The following is a 22,356-nucleotide window of genomic DNA, read 5'->3' as shown; positions in this document are numbered from 1 at the left end:
GGACCACATACTCATGAAAAATCCAACTTGGGTAAGGACAAGAACCGTGTTGCAACAGAACAGTAAAAGAATTACCTGTTGCAACTCAAAGGCCCCCTCTCACATTCTTAAGACCTTACCAAGTTAAATGTCCAGGTGAAAGACAGAAAAGCGACTAGCTGAGGTGATTTAAAAAACAAACAAACAAACAAAAAAAAAAACCAAAAAAACCCCAAATAAACAAACAAAAAAACCAAACCCCAAAAGCAACAAACAAAAAGGCAGCTACTCCCTGCAATTTTAAAGCTATTTACTTCTCTTGTATTCAAGTATGTCCAAATTCTCCATTGCTTTTCACTTCCTAAGTGTCTGGACCCAGCCAGCCAGGTGAGGCACATAAGCATTACTGAATCCAGTCAGAAAAAAGGAAACTGAAACCCAGTTTCAGTGCGGCAGAGCACAGGGAGCCTGTAGCAGAATTGAAGATGGAGTTTCTTAGACCAGTAGTCCTAAAACTGCCTGAATTAAGCGTCTGCTGTGCAACCTCAAGTTAAAACACTGCAAAGCATCAAAGGGAATGTGATTCTTCAGGCCACTGGCACTGGCCTGTGGAACACAGGTGTAAGGAACACAGCACAGACTAAACCATCATCCATGACAACACCAGGAAGGACTTCAAAATGGATCGTCCTACTGGGACTTGAAACAGGAATAGAGGCTCTTACCTTCAAAAGCAATTGTGGGGTGTTCTTTCCTGACACATTGCTGATGTTCAGCTTCAGAGTATTCAGGTACATTCTGTGATGCCGAGAGATGAAAAGCAAGAAGAAAAAGGCTTGGCAATGACAGGGAAATGGCCTTTAATCTTGAAACAACCATGACTGAAGGGCGGCTGCAGATCTAGCTTCCAAGGTAGGCCCAGGGAGGATACCTGAAATACAAATAATTTCACTTTCAGAAAGACAAATGCTTATCCAGAGTGTGTAACATTGGGAGAAAAGGGTGGAGGTTCCCCTTTCATCCCAATTCCACTTGTGCTAAGTACACAAAATAATATTCCACAAACAGCATCGGAAAAAAAATTGATCCAATTTACAACTGCATTGGGGCTTATAACTTCAAAGAGAAGGGAAGTGCACAGCTCCATAAATATATATCTCTGTGTACCTTTGGGGTATATGTACTTATACAGCAGCTGGTGTGCAATGGCCAGTGCTGACATGAAATCTCAGCTACTCCAGATGTGAATGTGTCCCCCAGTGTGGACACCTCACTCCTCGGTTTCATGACGTGTCCACATTTAAATGTCATGCTACATTCAAAAGATCGTTAAGGAAAGGCCTACATCAGTCATCACAAAAATACATATGCAATTAATACTGTTCTAATAGGAGATTTATACATTTTACCACTGCTGTTTTAAATGTCAATTTAAAAAGCCAATTTAAAGGTGTTGCCAGGAAAGTACTAATTAAGGTAACATAAAAATTAAAACAGCTTAATGGGGAGAATGGTGAGAAGTGAGTCAATTTCCTGCATCATGCTGGGATGCTATAGCTCCCAGTCACAAGAGCTGAGGTGCAGCTAAAGAGGAGGAGCACCCACTCGCAGGCTAGGAGAGGGCAAAGCCATGCCTTTTCTATGGGAGCACTTTTAACAACAGCAGCAGCAGAGATATACCTCTAAAAACTCCCCTGGGCCTACCAGGCCCAAGGCAGGGAATGGAGGATTAATTAGCCCATGCCACAAGCTTCCCAAGATGCTGCTGCAGCTTAGGAAAATCTGCATTGCCAAATTTAATCTTACTGATGTCCATGTTGCATTTTCCTATGTAACTTTTTTCAATTATTACAAACATATGTTTTCAAACAAATGGAGTCTCCTACCCTTAAATCTTATCTAGTGATAAAGCTGATTCTGATTAAAATCACACATAATGAGATTTTCCATTCCTGCAGGTGTAGTGATTCATAAAGGTAGTGTAACAGTCAACACCTGCAGAGCCCAATACCTCTATATTTTTGTTTGGAGTCTCCAAAACACCTTGAGTGGTCTGAAGTAGCCAGGCTGATAATATGAGGTGCTGATACACAATCACAGGCTCGTGGCATGGAGCAAACTCCAATATAGGGGACAATATTGCAACATCAAGGAGCTGGAAGAGGTTTGTAAAGGTCTTTGGGAATCACAGTAGCAATAAGAGACTGCTTCCAGCAGCAATGGGAGACAGCTGGTTTGAAAGAGGGATCCTATGCTTTATTCTTATCTCTATTTCTCTGTGATTTTAAAAACTGGTGTAAAGATGAGTTGCCAGCGCATCCATTATGCATGTCCTCAGCAGCAGCTACATACCATTGACTGAAAATAGCATTGGCATTAAGGCTTTGGGGTAGTTTTAGGGACTTGTTTTCCCAACTAGCATGAGTGAGAGATTACAGCATTTCACATTTTTTCCAGCCCCATGTACAGGCAGATTTTGTGCAGGGATGTATAAAATCTCCTTCCAGTTCTCCAAAGGAAGTTCTACAGCGCTTCACCATGCAGGTTGTTTGTTTTTTTTTTTTTTTTAAACACAGCAAATATCATGTTAAATTAAAAAATGAGACTGGCAGAAGTAAGAGATGTGAAATCATTCAAAGCTAAGGCCAGCACAGCGTTTAGTCATTAAGCACAAGCATACTGCAGGGCGTACACTGAGTACTGTGGCATCTTAGATGATGGAGATGTTATGCAAGCCATGCTGTAATGAAAATTATTGATGATGAAACATGAGATTATATTTTCAGCCATTGGTTTAAATGATCATTTTTTTCAGTGTGAATCCAGAAGTAAAACACAGCACAGAGATGTGAGCCCCAGGTACATGTATTTTGTATAGCTCTCAGATCCACTTAAAGTTCCAGAAGAAACAAAGCCAAACTTTCCTTAGATAGGAGATGGTTGTTGTGGGAAATGCACAAGAGGCAAAAGGAGTTCTTCACTGTCAGATATCCTTGCTGGGAACTGGAAGAGACAGTCATGGAAATCTCACTTCATGCATGCTCTACTCCTCTCAGTGCAGCCATTACTGGCTAATCCTAGAAATAAGATACTAAACTAGATAGATTTTAGTCTGACACAATGTAGCCATTTCATGTACTAAGCATCCAAACAATGATCCCAAGCTAGGTAAAAAAACTTCTTAAATCAATGACACACGGTAGAATCCCATGCTTCTCCATGGCCCTATGTGATCTACAATCAAATTCAAGTTTCACACTCATTAGGGGCATGATATGATAAAAAGTTGCATCCTGGAAGGCTTCATAATATCCCACAGCCTATTCTGTTCCAAAGCAGAGTACATTTACTAGTGTTTTGTCTGGACTAGTTGTAAAATGTGCCAAGTAGCTGGATTTCTGCCACTTTCCCTCGGAGATTTTACCACAGTCCAAGAGACTTCAGTGTTCCTTAGAAAGCTGTAACCAGTATTTGGGGTAAAGTTCCATCTTCTTTTTCCTTGTTGTCACAGGGAAATCCAAAGCGTGCATGAAAATAATGGCTTCAAACTTGATGTGAAGTGGAAGGTAATATATGACCAAAGATGAAAAAGAAACATTATAAAAAACTTGTATCCTTCCTTATGTTGCCTATTATCTCCTACATCCAATTACATCCATCAGATGTGTGGAGCTCTCCCGTGCTGGGAAGTTGAACAAAACCAGTGTCATGTGCAGCCCTGAACTGGTGTCTACTGGAGTCAGAGTCAATGGGTAAATGCCAGCTTGATCAAGGGCAAGAAGAGCCAGAGCCCTAGAGCACAGCTTTACAATATTCAGACAGTGGATAGCATTGCAAGAGGTTACTCCTTTAACCTGCCCCTTCCCAGGCTGCCTTGCTCTTTTTTTTCCTCAATATTTTAATAGAGACTCTAAGTCGGTAATTGCTATTCCCAGCTGCTGCAACCTTATTTCTGTAAAAAAACCCATACTCTGAGTATGAAGCACTGCCATGTGCAAGAGCAGGTCAACCATATGCCAAGAGCAAGCCAGTAACTGCCTGGGAGAGCCCAGCAGCTAGTTATGAAGTATAAATGTTTTAATTCTATTGGAGATGGCCAGACTCAAGCCTCCAATTTTGCCCAAGCTCCAGATTTTCACTGTGAGTGCTGAAGTATGACCAGTGCTTAGGACCAGCCCTCATCCAGACTGCTAAAACACTGCATGTCCTAAGCACAGCCCAGGCAAACCACGGTTTGCACTGCTGGAACTTGCCCTAGCGTTAAGCCATTTAGATACAGTTAAATGCCATAAAAAGAGCTGTTATTAGACTCTCTGCTCAAAATGGCTTAGGGCTCGAGAAATCAGCTGTCAAGGTTTCAGTGCAGATGAGAGACAAGAACTCAAATCCCTGGTTAAACTCAAATCTCAGACAGGACATATCATTTCAATTCTTTGTTTGCTCATCTTGATGTATTTTTACCACCTTAGCTATTCCCCACCACCACCCCCGCAATGCAGACATGTTAAAAAAAAAAAAAAAGATAAAAATGTCCAATAAGATTATCTGTCCAAGTTTATCAGTCCTCCCTCACAAAAGCTTGTCCTCTGTGCCTCTGCTCAGTCCCAAGTGGCAGTGACGGGGTGTCTCTCTCCCTCTCCTGCCCTGCACAGCAAATCCCTCTGGCCCTCTGCCAAAAAAAAAAAAGGCCAACGAATTCAGGCTCCATTGGATCCCGTGAAATATGCTCCAGAGAGAGGTATTTTGTAGAGCACCACTCCTGCCACCATCCCCTTGTCTCTTAAATCAGGCTCTCCCAGCTGATGGGCCTCCCTGCCTGTGGCGGCGGTGGCAGGGGATGGGCGAGGGGCTGCTCCTGCTGGATACCCCAGGAGTTCTGCACACTCAGGGTGAGGTTTGCACCCACAGCACCCACGTGAGCACAAACCCACGGCCGCAGGCCCATTCCTCACCCAGGCTGTGTCACGGCAGCTCCATAGGGACAGCCTGTTATAATTCTGCTTTGCCTCGTGGCTTCGCCCCCTCGCACAAGTGCAGCATTCAGGGGATCGCCCACCGTCCCTCCCTTACTCATTCTTGGGGCATGAGTCTTTTCCAACTCGCCCTGTATTGTATCATTGTAACTCCATTGATTCCGCAGGAACTAATCCTGATTTACAGAGGGTAACTCAGATCAGGCCCCCTTTGACTAAAGCTCCACGTCTAAAAGAAAAATACCTTCAATCAATCTTCAGGGCTTTAAAACAAAGCACACTTTAAAAATGGCTGTACCAGGAATTCATATCCTGCTTTCCTCTGACTGTAACTATCATTTTGACTTAATAAAACGTGACAGTAAAGTTTAAGGATAAAAGAAAATGCTTCATCTTTCATTTTAAAGAAAAGAGATGCCTTTAAAAAAGACCCAAAAAAGGAACCTCCTGTAAAAGCATTAATTCTTCTGTTTGGGATCTTTTGTGATTGGCCCAGTTATGGTTTTATTAGAATGGGATACCAGAGGGAGGAAGAGCAATGGAAAGAAGCGGACATTAAAGTATTCAAAAAAGTACTGGAAGAATAAGGGAAATAAATATAAACATTACAAAGCAAGACAGCTCAGCAATGCAGCTATGACAGGCTGGCACAGGCGGCTCTGCCCTAGAAAACTCCAAGGCCAACAAAACGCCGGTCCTTTATTCATCCGCCGCTCCTTGCCCTCCCCTCCCACCCTCACCAGCTGGAGCTCGTCCCACCGGCCTGGCTCCAAGGGCCATTTCACACTATCGAAGAAAAGGCACAGCTTTTCCCTCTGCCCCCGGCCACATCCCTACACCCAGCCCTCAGCCATGCCTGCGCCGGGGAGACGGGTCTGTCTCACAGCTCAAACACGGCACACTCCACTTGTGCGTCCACGTGTCAGAGCTCAGGTGCACCCCAAGACCGGGCTCCTGCATAATGAGGTTTTCTCATTTGAGGCAAATGTGGGGTTGGTCAAACTACTGTTCAGATGAGAATCTGTGAAGACATCTTGTTTTGCTTTAATGAAATCACCCTACAGCCTTCTGAAGAATGGGTGAGCTCACCTCTAAATTTCACAACAGCTGACACGCTGCAGATCTTGTTCTGGCTGGGGTTTGCCACGCTCTCATGTGCCCACCCTTGTTCAGGGCTTCCCATGGCTTCCACAACTGCAGGTAAAAGCCTCACACTGAACTCACTCTCACAACACGCCAGGAAGACAGAACCACATCTTCATGCCTATAATCCAAGGGTTATCTTTTAAGAAAACCTTTCAATTCAGCAGCAGGGTGGACCGCAAGATCATGCAGGTAATATGCTCTCCTGAGGCAGAGCAGAAGCTGGAGGTCCATGCCAACCACTGGGACACTCTCACAACTCCTGCCTCCCACAGCCTGCAAGGCACCCGCTGCAGTATCACAGTAAGTTTTATAGCAGAAATAAACAATCAAGATCTTGCAGCACAGGTCACTTCATTGCAACCTTTCAGTCATCTATATAAATAATTCAGGTAACTCTTTGCAAAGGAGAAATCAGTTTAACCTAGTACACTGTTAGGTTCGTGGCTCGTGAAGCCTGTAGTGGAGCTGAATAGTAACAGACTATAGTTTCATCTTCTAAGGACTGCCTCCCACAAAAGATTGACAGTGCATTTTGGGGTAGTTTATTTCTACAGCGTTTTCCGATTGCTATTCAAACCCACCCAGGACTGGTCAAGGTCCCAAACCAAGTCCACAAAATGCAATGGGATGTTCTCCCTCAGATCAGGTAACAGAAACAAAACTCTTAATAACAACTTGGTACTAAATTGGTGTCAGTCCACTTCTGGTGGGCTGGTGTATGCCCTCAACGAGCCGTCACCAGCCACCACTTGGTTCCTTGGCCTCAGTGACACAGTCAATGGCTGCATGGTCCTGGAAACGGAACTGTTTCCTCACCTTTAGATGAGGCCCTCCAGAACAGGAACCTATTATAGAAAGCTCCCATTACATAAAGCTGATTCAACAATAAAAGCCTGTGTAACAGAGCAAAATATACTATACTGCTGGGTTTCTGCCAAACCCAGTGGGCATAAATAAATACGTGCTCTGCTGATACTCAGACCTGCTTTTGAATAGCGCTAACCTGACCACACATTGAGTGTGTCCCCAAGTGCATCAAGAGGGTCTCCCCAGAGGGCTCTAGATCTCTTTTTTACTGGCTACACATAATATAAAGACATGAGAGGTTTTGTTAGCATTTGTTTGGGGTATGAATTCAGCACTTGTGAAAAGGTGCCTTGGAGTCTGAAGTCTTCTGTTTACCCAGAGATCGTATTTGGCAATGAAGGCTTACACTCATTTATTTCCCCAGTGGTATGTCTCCACCGTTCTCTAGAAGACTACTTCTACAGTGGGGATGGAAAGACCTTCTATTTGCTCTTCACAGAATGGCCTCTCTGGGAGACTGTCAACAGAGATGTCAAAGCGGAGGTATTTTTGGTAACTCTGGGACCTGGACTGACTGTGGAATTATTTTTCATGTGCTCCATCTGTGAAACACAGAGACGAAGGCAGAGACTAACACAGGAGCAGAATGCAATGCCTGGTATGGTACTTAGCACGACTGCAATTCAGACACAAAGTTTACTGCAGTCTAGATTAGAAGTCAGGAGCTCCTGGCTCCCAGTCAAAGTCTCTGGATGCTCCATTAAAAAGAGGATGAATGAGTGTAACACGGCCCAAGAGAGGAGCCATCCCAGGGCTCACGGGACAGCAGCAACACAGCAAGAATAACTGTTCCAGGGGCCCTGCCTGCAGCAGGGAAGCACGGCCAGGGATCAGCATCCCTTGCAGTGCAGTTACCTTTCTCGCTGTATGCGTGATGTATAGTCCTCTGCACAGGTGCCAGATGTGCTGTTTACATGCAGATCAGCTATATAATGCAAATACATCAGACTTACTGCACCCGACTGCAAGGGTTCTTCCTGGCTTGAGGTTTGCTACTCAACCAATAGACCCATGCCTTAAGCCCATGGCTGTTGCAGAAACACTAAGGCAGCAGCTTTTCTTCAAGTTGCTCCCCTGCACAATATGGGAATGGTTATTAAATGTGCAAATCAGCAGAGCCACAGCCCCTAACAGCCCATGTCATTCCAATATACTCTGGTGCCTGACAGTCTGGAGACACTCCTCTATTTGCAGTGATTTCCAGAGGTGCGGTGCTGCTGCTCACACACCTCCCCACTGCAGCTGGGACATTGCAGCTGTGGAAACTGAGGCATGACACAACTGTGTGACTCGGTCACTAGTAACTGCAGCCAGTTTTTGTAGAGACAGAAAGAGAACTAAACTCCTCCAGACTCTTCCAAACGCTTTCTTTTGTCTCACAGTTTAATATGAAAACCATAAATGTTCTTGAATTTTTGACTTATTAGAATACTAACTGTTCTTTTACTGACATTAGGTTTTTATTCCACTCTAATTAGAGGGTCTACTGGAGTCATCCCATGGGATTTTTAGTAAGGAGGTTAGCATTAGAGGTTCCAAATTGTATCAGACATATAGGCTGGTAACTTGCAAGTTTTCTCTCTTCAACACTGTGAGGGCAAGCTGGGACAACTGTAATCCCCAGATTGTGTCAACTGGACAGGCAATCCTGATGAACTATGCAGCAGCCACGATAGTGAGCCTGTGTCCACACGGTCAGGAAAACACTAAGAAGATGAAATTGAAAAAAACCCACTTAATTCTCCTTTGACCCGAAGCAATCTCAGAATTCAAGTCTCCAGCAGACAAAAACTGAGCCATGAAATCATCACACCAATCAACCTCCTGCCTGACAGTCAGCCATAACATATGGGCTTGACTTTCCATAGAGCCTTGTTTTTCCAGTTTAAAGCCTCCAGCATTAGCTCCAGGGCCACAGCTCCTACCACCTGCCCCGCTTCTGCTCCATCCCACAAATCCTCTTGCATCACTCATGTGGCCCCACGTGCCAGGGTCCAAGGCAGTTGCTGCTTGTCACAAACGTGTCTCATCCCTCCCAGCAGCTTCTTCCTCTACTGCTACATTACAACAATGGATGAAAAGAACTTTTTCTTTTGATGCTTGCCCATGCAGGAGACAGAAACCGCAGCCTGTTTGTTTTTGTCAAAGATTTGTGATTACTGGGTGCCACATAATGCATACTCACGGTTTAATTGTAACTCTAGGAGAATAAGCATAAAGCATCACTGTAGCCCAACTCCAAGTTTCAGCCTGCTTGGGAACAAGAATATGTTTTGCTGCAGAATCTTCTTGGCACCGCACAGGATCATTTATCATACGGAAACCTTTGGCTAGAAGGCATTCAAACAGCCTATATATGCCCCAAATCTGAGCAGACAAAATAATGTCAGCCTTTTTTCTCCTGCCATGCCCAGATTTTCTCATATTTCTTGCAACAGCAGTTACTGTTTGAGTGCTGTTAACTCTTCCCCTCGGTGGAGCAGCTGGGCTGCTTTGGTTTGCCCCAACTCTCACATTGCTCTTGGGATACTGTAGAGGAGTGTGGCTCTTCCCAGAGCTACCCAGCACTGAAGGGAAGCAGTGCAGAAAATATGGCTCTCAAATGACAGGTTATTACCAATTGCTGTGTGTGGAAAAAAAAAAAATGGGACTGATTCCTCATCTGCTGAAAACGCGTGTGACATCAGTTTTCCCCCCAAAATATCTGGTCATCAACAATTTCTGAAACGGCTGAGTGGAACTTTCCTCTTCCTCCAAACACCCTACACAACTTCTCTGATACCAGGAGCGTGTTATTGTGTTACCTGCTAACTGAAGCTCGCCAGCCTAAGAACAGAGTTATTACTATGCTGGGTCACAGCAACATCCTTTCAGAGCTTTCCTTAAAAATTATACTCAAAGGGAAAGTGAAGCACGACAGGTGACTTTCAAAAAGCCCCTGGCTGCGTTCTTTTAATGAACTGCAGTCATAATTTTCACTGTCCACAGATTTACTTTACCTAAACAGTACACAGTACAGTCCCCATCCTGTAAGGTGTCCCTCTCCCTAAATTCCCCCAAAGACCACGGTGATCCAGGGTTTAATGCAAACCCTATGATCTACGACTTAGCTAAGCTGCTCCATGCTGGAATGGGAGGAATATCTGAGACTGAAAGCTGGGATCATCCTCCACACTCACGTTTTTGACAAATTCAAATGTCCAGCAGAAACTGGACATCTGAATCTTCTCCCGACAGGCTTCCACCAGATGCCCCAGCTCTGGGGTGCCAGCTCTCCTCCTCAGAAAGGTTTTGAAAAACCCAAACAATCCCTCAGACAGAAACCTTGTTGTCATCTTCCAGGAGGCAGAGTCTGATCAAGCGTTTGGGCACTGGTATCATTTTAATACACTCCGAGGCCAGGCTTTCTGGAGAAGATGAATTATTTGTAATGAATTCCAATCACATGGTGCTCCAGCCCCCACACCTTCATCCTGCATATACAACCAAATTAGTTTAGGAGATGTAAGTTATTCAGGGACTTAGCTGTTCAGTCTGGCCTTGGAGGATTTGCTCTCATTATGGCTTTTATGCAAATTCTGTCCTCCAAATCTCTTCTGAATCAATTATTACTAGATTAATTTAAACATGTCCACCTGGGGTGCCTGTATATCATGTGCCTCATGTTAAAAAGTAAAAAGGATGATAATGAATTCAGGAGGTGACTGAAACAGATTCCTGCTTTGTGGAAATGTGACCTTTTTGCATAATGTCATAAAAGAAAGAAGTTCCCTCAAGAAACATGGCAGATAGGGTCGTTCGTTGGATCAGCTGGGCTTTCAATCACTCTTTGGAAATTAGCATGATACAATAAAAAATTAATAAGAAATAAAAAAAAAAATATCACTTTAATGCTCCAGACTATTAAAGTCTTCGATGGACTACTAATTGAAATGTAATGCTTAATTTTAAGCAATGCCATTTTATTAATGGTAAAAACTTGAATTAATGTCATTAACCAATGTTAATATTACAAATCCCCTGAGGGATAACAAAGCAATTATGTTATTCACAGAACTGAAAGGGGTGAAAAAGAGGTAGTCTGTACACGCCTGCACTAAGGCGGAAGAGACTGCTTCCATCTGCATTTCCTCTGCTGAGAAAGGGCGTTTGTTTGTTTTTTTGAGCAAAGAGGAGGGAGAGGAAGAGAAGAATTTGCGCTAAGTTAATTACTGCTGATTTTCAGGCACTTAATAGCTAGGAAATTATTCTGTTACTCAAACACCATACTGTGGGGATCCTGGAAAAATAATTTGGGAATGAGAAATTGATTACAAACCTCCTTCTTAGAGGCCTCCCTTGTGTGCGCTTGGTTCCTAACACATGCACCAACTGCCATCACCTGATGGAAAAGCCTCATGTAAATAGGCAGCCCCCACCTGGCAGTAAATGGTTTTATGAAGTTGTGCTGGTTTGTATCTGCCAGGGATCACCAAGGAGATCACCTTCGGTGGTACCGAATAGCCCCAAGTCTGTGTGAGGCCAGGTGCTTTTATTTTATATAGTTTAGCAAGTTCAGCATCTTGTCAGATCCACCGCTCAGCAAGATCGATGGGGTTAGCCTTAATGAAAGAACCAAGACCAATACCCTTGCCAACTTGGCAGAAGTCACATTGCCCAGAGGGAATAAGAACATTGTACGGTGCTGGTATAATACTGCATTTACCCCAGAATAACCACACTTGAGATAAACCCTTGATTAACTATTGTTTTCTTGTCTGGCTGATAATTCAGGGACAATGGGGAGATTCAGCGAGCCAGAGCATGAAGATCTCCCCAAGGAGCTACAAACCTTGTTGTTATTCCTCAAAAACCCAACGACTTTTGCTTTTTATTTGCACAAAGTGAAAGTACTCCAACGCACCCGACACATCATTGCCAAAATCCACGACTAACACAAATGCCTCTTTCAGCGTGCACTTTTCAAGGCAACCAGTCAAATGTGTCACAAATTTGCTAACAGTATTCACCCATGGGAAGAAATACAAAAATTAGTTTCCTCTGTTTCATGCAACATGCCGATGCTCTGCTGTAAACCAGCTCTCAGGATGCTCTGGAGATTCTTCTAACACTGTCCAGCCAAGCACTTTTGAAAAATTAAGTTCATCTCCTTCTTAGGGGAAAAAGAAAAGCATTGACACTAATTATTACCAGGCTTTCTATTTACATTGCGCAAGGTATAAAACCTCAGTACTAACCCAAAAGAAATAAACTGAAAAAAGACCTAGGCTTTCAGTGGAGTGAGGATCTACTCCTGGATTTGGCTGGATATAATAACAGGGATGCATACTTGGTGGCTGGGACCAGGGTGTTTCTTTGTAGCCCAAGCCCAGAGCACCCAAATGCCTCTTTATGCTTCCGCTCAGGATATAGATATAGCCGTAAAACACAATGAGATTTGGGGGTCTAACTTAAATTGATACATTACTTAGCAATCTTATTATAAATGGGAGAGTGAGCAAGAGGAAGAATTACTGCAAGGTTTCCGCTGTGCTTACCAATGAGGTCCAGCACACGGCGGGCTTCAGTCTATGGAGCCAGTTATGCTCAACAGCAGGATGCCTTTTTCCCGCAAATTTGCAAATCAGTGCGTTTTGTCTTCCAGTAATGGTTTCTCTCTTACCTCTTCCCTCCCCCACTTCCTCAAAGAACAACATTAAACCTCCTGTGAAATGTCTCTAAAGTCCATTCTGTCACTCTTCCATTTTCTCTCCCAACTCCCCACACTCAATTTGAAAACAGGGAGGGGAAGTCACTGAAGACACCAAGGTCAAGGCAGAGCGAGACAAAGTCAAATTCATGCAATCATTTAAAACCACACGCCATCAGACCATTACGGAGACACGAGACGTTATGGATTGCAGCTTAATAGATAGCAATGGAGGATGATGGGGGAGAGGGGAAGAGAGAAATGTTCCTTCTGGGTTGAGACTTAGTGATTAAAGTGCACGAGTGGGCAGGGGACCGCGACAGCATTTGTGTTCATAAAGCCAAGACTTACTTCTCCGTATTAATGGACACACCATTGTCGCCAGACGCAATGTTTTGTTATTGCGTGATTAATTGAAAGTCACACGCAATGACATATTACAGGCAGGATAAAGCTGTCACTGGAAAGCAATTCTTCACAGCAATTCCTGCCAGTCTCTACCATCTGAAATTGCATACCCTGTTACAGACGACCCCTCCAGCATAAACGCATTACATATCTTTATATAAATAACAGTGACTAACAACGGCAGACTGAGGTAATCTCTGTGGGATATGAAACAGATAAAAAGGTAAGACAGAGAAATTGTCTTCAAATATTAGTAAGCTTGTCCGTGCTAATCTCCATCAAATGAGCCATTTCTCTTTTTCTCTAAAATAAAAACTGTTCCTGCTGGAGACTTACAAAGTATGATAAAAGGACATGTTGTGGCATAAATGACAACTAGAAGCCTTTCTTCTTCAAAAGGCGACTAGTTCTAAATCTTAAAAACGTATCTTGATCAAGACTAATTAAACTTCGACACAGTCGCTTTATCACTTACTTAGGTCAGTAAGTAAGTATCAGTAACTGGTCCAGCTCACTTTTTTAAAGCCCCCAGATCAAAGACTCTTTTATATTTCTTTTGGCAGCAGCAAGAAGATATCAAATCATTAATTTTCTCCGTGTATTTTATTCAGTCAGAATCACCGCATTCAAAATACGATGTAGGAAAAAAAAAATCTCCAGTGCTCAAGGGAAAGGACACAGCCCAAGGGAATATAGGTGCCCAGGAAATAGCTCACGTCACTTGTATTTTGTGTATGAGAAATTCACAGCCGAATTGCCAGTAATGGTACACAGTTGCCTAATCTTCAGTTGGCGTTTAGCGCTCCATTTCCCGTACCGTTGGCTAATGGTTAGATCTGTCGCAGTGCTCGATTTATTTTCTTGCTATCTGAACATAAATTGGAGGTGATATCCCACTACTCAGATGAGCAATATTTTAAGGATTTACCCTCAGACAGGGTGGCATCATCCAAAGCTAAACAGAACCCTCTCTTTTGCAACTTCTGCATTAAGGAGCTCCATTTCACATGCCCCCAGAGATGGTCAGAGGTTTTAAACCAGAGGATTTACGCCCTTTCCAGCTTGCCCACTTGGACCTTCTGTTACCAACCACTCTTAAGATAAGGAAATGTGACACAAAGGTCTTTACCTGCTCGGAAGACGGTCTCTTGCAGGCTCTTGTAAATCTGCCAGTGACCGAAGCCAAGAGAAATGGGGACAGGAAAGCACAAAGCCTGGGCTGTCCTGTGGCCTGGAGGCAAATAGCAATTTCTGTCTTCACCTAACCCAACCAGAGCCCTGCAAGGGAGTAAATCTGTGTCCACTGGCCTTTTTAACAGTCCCTTAATGACCGTTAACTTTTTTCAGCCAGCCATTGATTCTAATGGCATGTGCATTCACACACAATAATACCTCAGACGGCCTTCATTAATTTACCATGCATAATTTCTCTGAAAGCTTTTGCCAATAGAATACCCCTAAACTGACTCACTAACTCGTGAAGATAAAGCACTTTCTGTGTGAGATCATTATGCAGATTCACGGCATTCTCCTCAAATAAGTTAAAAAGTAGGTATTGTTTGGTGCCTACCCGTTTTTTTTGGATGCAGCAAAGTACCAGGGCTTGCAAATGTAAAGCTGCTGCTGGAGTATCCGGTGTGACAATGAATATGTAAGATACTCAGGGCTGGGGAGGGAACAACAAGAAAAAAGGCAACTCATATGAAAAAAGCCTTTCTGCTGTGAAGTTCCTGAAATCTCTTACAAATTTCAACAATAGGAAGTCCTAAAAGTGAAAGGCTGTTAAAATACCAAGGGAAAACGCAGCAATATAGATATTCACCAGCCTAATCCATTCATCCAGAGAGAGGGGGGGGAAGATCCAGCAAAGGCAATGTATTGGAAACAAACTGTCCCGGAGAACAAGGGTTTGGAGCTGTCAGGAACTACGGTGCTGCCCATTAGCCTTGCAATAAATCACAGAGCTGTCAGCGTTTTCCCATCATAAATCTCCCAAGACACCTCTTACGTACACTGATGCAAGATTCAGACCTTCGTCCCGTGGCAGCAATGAAATCGCAGACAAAAGCACCGCAACCTCCCTTTGGAGCTAGAAGAGCCATAAATATAACCAGCAGTCTTATAAACTTTATAGGATGTTGGTTTTAGGGAATAAAAAAGGATTATTTTTTTTTTTTAATTGCAATTAGTTTGGCTTTAAGCAAAGTCACAGGGCGACAAATGAAAAGCTGATTGAAAAGGTGATTGGGAATTGGCTCCTCTTCTGCACTACACTCCAGTCTGTTATCGACTCGCAAGTCTCTTATCCCTTTCTGGAGGATTGATCACAGAGCCCACGAACCCTGCGACTCCACTTCCAAGGTTACAGGTAATAACCTGGCTTATGGAAAAAAATCCTCCTTAGACATGTACATTTGTTATGCCCTTTAATATTAAACAACGAGGTAAAATAAAGATTAAAAAAAAAATCAGATCTGAAACTTAATCTCTCTCAAATTCATGAGTTGTGGGAGCAAGGGTTTGGGGTTCCTGTCAACGAGCGGTGAACCACTTGCAGAGAGCACAGGAGCAAACGCAGCCACAGAGCGGGTGGCTTAAGAGCAGAGCTCTTCAAAAAGTCTCCATTAAAAGAAAGCTTTGTATTTTTAAGAAGTGGCTTTTTTGTTATTTTTTTCAGAATACAGACCGCTAAAGAGGCCCCATGTACTTCAACGCAAAAAAAAACAAAAAGAAGAAGGTAATGCAGACTGCCAGCATATGTGGGGGAAATGTGCTCAAATGGAGATACTTTTTTCAGGGAAAACCACCAGAAGGATTTTGGCAACATGGATTTAGTACAAAGGATGTAAGCCATTATCAGCATAAAGGTAATGAAAACTCAGAGAAAACACCATTGCCTGGAGTTAGTATCATTAAAGACCATTAATATTACCGCTAATTACACATGCTTAACTGCAGCTTTGACTGCAACCGTAGCATCACAAAATTGCCAATAAACTGGTCTGTCTAGGGAGTAACAGACTTGTTCAAAAGCCCCTAAATACATGTTTACAGATGATACGGGGAAAAGTGATCTAACACACCTGAAGGAGAATTATTTCCCCTTCCCTCTTTTTTTTTTTTTTTTAATTTTTTGTACGTTTGATTTGCTCCAAACAGCTAACTCTTCCCCCCTGCTCTGCCACGAAGGGCTGGCCAGGGATGCTGGCACCCCGAGCCTGGCCCAGCAAACCAGGGAAAACGTGGGCACGGGCTGCAATTACTCAAGTGGTAATAGTAAATCTTAGCACAACATACATGACTGTACCAGCAGACATCAAGCGGTGCATACGCTGGAGGATTTGGGGCTGGAAGCAGTCTGTCTGCTCCAGATAAAGTAATGACTCAAACACCAGGCAGGAGAGACTGGAGGCTCCCGGTGTGTGCGACAGCCCCGCAGAGTTACAGCCACCCCCAGCCCTCCATTCAGCACTAACAGCAAATCACTCTCTACATTCCTCTAACCCTTTAACAGTCTTTCCATACCATATCCATACACAGCTCTTGGCTTGTGTATTAGAGGGAAAAAGTAGGACAACGTTTCCCTTTTTAATCCTTGATTTTTACATTAATTTTTATATTGTAGAGGGTTTTTTACTGAAATCTTGCAGTATATCCGGTCATAAAGTAAACAGCATAGCACTCTGCTTCAGAGAGAGTATCTAACAGCAGAATAAAATTCTATCCATATGTCCGAAGTACAAGAGGTTCACAGTCAGAGCTGGCAAATGGTGTGATTAATCCTGACTGCATTTCAACGAAGACAAATCTAGAAATAACGTACAATCTCTCTCTTTGTAAATTACCACTTGAGAAAACTCCCTGCCTGTATCATATACATCCAAAGCAATTTTTGAAGATTGTTTACAATAAATCAAATTTGGGACAGTGCTTGACTGATGAAATTTCAAACACCATCTCTTTATTCTTTGGGTGCTCCTTTTATAATGTCAAGTTAACAGAAAAAACACAGCGGATACACAGACGCCAGACACATTCAAAGGTTTCCATCTGGGCTTTAATTACTATCACAGTTGCCTCACTAAATTGAATACGTTCCTCCCCCTCCTAAGGGCTTCGCCTTGTATCTGATTTAGCTTACTTTGCCTTGATGAACAAAATCTGGTATAATCATTTTCTATAATGCCCCAGAGGAGCATCATCCCATGTATAAACTTGCTGTCCCATAAGTCAGCTTTTTACGTTTCTCTCTTCAGACATTACTCTGAACTTTGCTCAGAGAGATTTTTCTTTCCTTCAGGAAATTATTTTGGAAAAATCCTAGAGCAGATTTGCTCCAAAGGCTACATTTAGATTAGATTAAGTCATTGCCATTATCATAAAGTTAAAAAAGAGGCAACAATGTTTAAACCACTTCATCCAAATGCAGAAGACAAACAAAACCCGCTTTCTCCCCCTCCACACAGCATCACCTGTTCCTGACCCCACTGACCAGTTCGTTATTGCTATCAGATGGTAATTAGAGAGACCAGACAGCCTGATCTTTGCCATTAGTCCTGACCTATTAGGCTTGGCCTCTCTCAGTTATTATCAATGTCCTTCTATAGGTGTTCTCAGAGAGCAGTAACAAGTACGCCATCTGTTTTAGCTCTCCTGATTTGAGCTGTTAAATAAAAACATGTAACATCATCCACAAAAATACCTTTGTTAGGGTTCTGCAGCGAGCTCTGAATCCTTTATAATTAATTGCAGACCTGCTTGTTGGTTTCCAATAAGGTCACTCTTTCAGTAACCAGAGGTGATCCTAGGAGGTAGTACATAAATAGCCTATATTAGAGCCTAAATTAGGCTAACTCAGAACTTCCTGTACTCTTCACTGCAAATAAAGCAAATATTTATAGACTCTTGCAATCTTTGAGGTTCCTGCCTAAGAATTAGGATCAGAGCAGCTCATGGTAAATCAGAACCCAAGCAAATGTCCCAAAGCTTAGATTCCTCAGTGTTTCATTTTTGTTTGAAACTCCCCACGCCATTCTTTAGATATCCTTTAAAAAAATAAAAAGACAACCAAAAGATAATTCAAAAGAGAGGTGAAAACAGACTTTGAAGGAAAACATCTCCCTGTTAAATTCTTGGTAAGCCATATTGTCACGGGGTCAGAACATCTGGCTTCTATTCTGGGCTCTGCCACTGACTCTCTATGTGGCCTCAGGCAAGACCTTTCAGCTTTAAGTCTACATCTTTTCTTCCTTTTCAAGCAAATAAGAGTTTTCCTTTCTTCTTTCTTTGCTTTCTGTCTTGACCATCCAGAGATGTGCATAACTTTAAAGAAGACAAGTAACAGCATCTTCACACTGGACAACATCATGTAAGTAGACACTTCTCTGAAGGATGGAGGCTTTGGACTGTAAACACTTCAGAGTAAAGACCATCTCCTAACATTTGTCAAGTCTTCTGTTTTATAGACTATTTAAAGAAGGCTAATGGTATGCTGTAGGAGTTTCTGGAAGCAGCTGGCTGAGTTTCTGCTGGAATCATCACTTTAAACATTGTTGGGATGTCATTGTTTTATTCAGAGGTGTCAGAACGCCTAGAGCTTTGGCCAGCCATCTTTTCTCATTAGTAATTTTCACACAAGTCTAAATAAATGTGTTTGTGCTGTGCCCAGAGTAATGCAGCTCCTATGTGCCACATTAACACAGCTAATAAATAAAAAATCCTATTCATGTTATTCTTACACCAAGCCAGCAGTAGAAAATGGACACTCATCAGGGAAGCGGGAAGCATTAGTGGCTGGGGTTGATGGTGTTAGCAAACAGGCTCCAGCTGGAAGTGTAAGCATTATAAGTAACTTTATCATTTATTTTCAACAGCTAACTCTACATTTCCTTGTCCCTTTACCACCTCATAGAGAAGGTCTGGTGAAAAGCATGGTACCCATTTATCCTTGGCTGGCTGATGAGCCAGCAAGCCTTTTTGTTACTTTTTGGCCTGGAAACCAGGAGCAGACCTGAATGATCAATGCTGTTCGGCTTCTGCCTCTACACAGCCAATAGTGCAGGAAGAATGATACCAACAGGCAATGAGGAATACTGTTTCTTAAATAGCTGCCACCAACATGCTAGATGCTTTTCAAATACAAAATACCCAGGCTAAAAGTGTTGTCAAAGAGCTTTCAGACACCACTGGAACACAAAATTAATACACAGGGGAAGGTCTCTGTGAATATATCAGTGCAACTCCATGCCTCTTGTCTTGACTGCACCCAGCTGTGGTGCAGCTTCTTTACATTGCTTTATCACTGTCCATCCATCTTACATGGAATGATAAAATGATCACATTTCACAAGAAAGTATTTTAAGAACACAGACTTGACTTTGGAGCCAAACATAGTTAATTATCATAACCTGTATACACATTATCCCCCAGCATCTGGAATTTCAGACTAATCAGATAATTTATTTCTTCCAGGTAGCATGGTTAATGGTTTTCCTGATCCACATAATAAACACATTTGAACGAGCATTCCACAACCACAGCATCCCATTGAAGTCCCCCCAGGCTGTGGACTTAGAGAGCAAATGTTGCCATCTCTTAGCCAGGAAACTAGCTTCTCTCCTTTTAGGATCAGGTTCTACCAATACAAATAATCCTGTATCAGTTTACTGAGATTCACCGAGTCTTTGATAGAAGCAATTTCATGGATAATTTGCAGAAGCTCCCTCCCCTCTGAAGACCCAGCCTACAGCTCTTTGTTTCCACTGTCTTTCTCTTCACCTCTCCTGTTCCTCGTATGAGAAGCCCAGCTCCCAGGCTGAGACAACTGCATTTTTCCAGAGCAGTGAAGCTAATATTACTCCCAAGAAAGTTCAAAAGAGCTACAAGCAATATTCTTGGCCAAGACCCCTTGCCTATGAAGACCTATTGCCTATAAAGAAACCCGAGAGAGGAAAAAGGTGAAGGTAACCATCAGCCTTGCAAAAATCCAAGACAATAAATCATTCACCTCTGCTCAGAAACAATCATAATACTTTGCTGTTGTGATTTTGGAAATTGAACTACTGAAATCTATGAGTGCTAAGGAAAAGGAGCCTGTAAGAGCAGTCTTCTATGAATCCTGAGAATAGGCTGGGCGGTTCACTACGAAGATGTCAGTTGCCCTAGAAACCTCATAAGCTAGAGTGGCAGGTAACTGAAGTAGACAAGATCTGTCAGAAAAAGTTTGGCACCATCAAACCAATGCTTTGAAAGCATAAAAATGACTAATTGTCTGTGTTTTCTTCACTACATCAGACAAAAGGTTCTCCTGGCAGTGAAGGACAGATCTTCGAGTTGCGTTTCACTATTCACTCATCTGTTTAAATTCAGAGTGTAGGACTGAAAGCTTATTTACATTTTTTTTAAAAGCTTATTTCATTTAAATGAAAGTAAGTAATGAGCTTGCATTTGTTCCCCTTCTCTTTCAAAGAGCAGAGTTCAGACAACGTTCTGAAAAAGACTGGTGTCCTGCTGGCCCTAAACCTTACTTAACACCACTATAAAGATGACACGTAACTGGGCACACATCTCATTTTCTGGCCAGAAAGGTCTGACCGGTGGTGCATTTAAGCACAAACTCTATATTTGACCAGATTCTGACTTGCCATATGAAAGTAGATTAAGTACTCAAGGTAGTAGGTGAACACAGAAGCAATAAAAATCAAGGTTTGGTTTACAAAACCAAAGCACCATAAGACATTGACTTCTTTGAAGCCTACTCATACACATCTTTCATCAGCAGTAAATAAACAACAACATTGAAAAAGAGAAAGATGAGCTTTAAACATAAAAAGCATTAGCTATAATGTATTTAGACTCACGTTTCCTTATTTGGCCTCTTTGTGTATGTTTCTCATTCCCTCTCCCTCCCTTTAACTGGCCAGTTGCCAAAAGAGGAGAAAAGAAGAGAAAAGGAACAAAAATTAATTATAAGCAATGAAAGTAATTTTAAACTTTCTTAAGGACTGGTGCCAGAGCAGGAGGGAAAACCCAGGAACTCTGGATTTGCTACCCATTTCTTTGTGGGTCCCCAGCGATGCCAGTGTATCTGTGTAACCAGCAGACAGCAAACAGCACAGCTGTTTGCATTCTCTCTGTGCACAGGGAAGCAATTTTTCCCTTTCATACATTATTCACAACTTGCTGCAGCCATTCTGCAAATTCAGTACATCTCCTTTAACACAACGATGAGATTGAGATGCAGATTCTTTCCCTTGGATTTTTTTTTTTTTCTTGAATACTGAGAACACTGGATATGGGTTTTCTTTCTATTTAAATTTCACTTTTCAATTTGGAGCTGATTTAAACTATGCATAATGCAAACAGGCAACAAGTAAGGATTTCCTGCTCTGCTCCATGCCTTCTCTTCCAGGCAAGCCTGCAGAAATAATCCCCCAAACCTGGACATATACACATCCCCTACAGTTTAGAGAAGAGATAGTGCCAACTCCCCCAAACTTTCAAAATTGTTTGGGAATTGAATGTCTTCAGAGACAACACTGTCTCCTTTTCTTGTCTGCAGTGACTAGTACAAATCGTAGTCATCTCCTTTGCAAAAAGCAAACATTTAACACTAATAGCCATTACCAGTAGTAACTCCCTGCTTTTGAAAAAATCCTACACTGCAGCCACCAAAATTTATTCTCACTTGATGCTAAGATGACAGATTTGCCAACAGACTTGGGAGGTGAAATAACATCACTGGGCCACCCGCTTCCTTGGAGTTTAGTGTTAATAATGTAATGCAATATCATAAGCTGAAGTCATTTGATGCACTCGATGCAGGAGGGAAATGTAGATTTTTCTCACTTTCTCTGAAAGTTTTGGTTCAGGCACCACAGCAAGCTGGATCGTTCTGCTTCCACATGCCCAGGCTGAGCAGAGAGGAGAGTCAGATTCATCCCTGGTGTCAGCCTCGGCTTGGCATGAGGCAAAAAAGAAAAGCGAAACTGATTTTATTGCCATTTCTAAAAGATTTAGTTGGGCACAATGAGCACAGATTTCTTTCCACAGTTCAGGTCCGGCAGCCACTTTGTATTTCTTCTCCAGATAAAGTGGAGTACCTTTGTTTTGCTTTGAGAAGTTAATCATTTGATCAACAAGGCTTCATAGCGTCCTGCATCAGAGCGTCTCTGGAAAACATCCATCTTGTGGCTCTGCATGGTTGGTTACCTGTTCACTCACTACAGCATCACTGCAGTATCTACATTGCCCAGGTTGCTTGACACAAATTGGATTTCATTTCAATATTGCATT

The 22,356-nt window shown here is 42.6% G+C and overlaps 1 protein-coding gene across 4 annotated transcripts in view; it reads right to left on the bottom strand.

Annotated features, from left to right (window-relative positions):
* SEMA5B (sema domain, seven thrombospondin repeats (type 1 and type 1-like), transmembrane domain (TM) and short cytoplasmic domain, (semaphorin) 5B) overlaps positions 1 to 22,356 on the bottom strand; it is a 200,742-nt gene that overhangs the window by 138,248 nt on the left and 40,138 nt on the right. For all 4 annotated transcript variants that reach the window (XR_001411741.1, XM_014940038.1, XM_014940027.1 and 1 more), the window contains exon 3: positions 705 to 910. Coding sequence is in view for 3 of the 4 variants with exons in the window: in XM_014940038.1 (XP_014795524.1) it covers positions 705 to 858 (154 nt within the window). In the remaining variant the exon portion in view is untranslated. The remainder of the gene's footprint in view (positions 1 to 704; positions 911 to 22,356) is intronic.

Source organism: Calidris pugnax, unplaced genomic scaffold, assembly GCF_001431845.1.
Source record: "Calidris pugnax isolate Ruff unplaced genomic scaffold, ASM143184v1 scaffold21, whole genome shotgun sequence".
Classification (NCBI taxonomy): Eukaryota; Metazoa; Chordata; class Aves; order Charadriiformes; family Scolopacidae; genus Calidris; species Calidris pugnax.
Note: the sequence above shows the minus strand (reverse complement) of the source record. Positions and strands in the feature narration are given on the sequence as shown.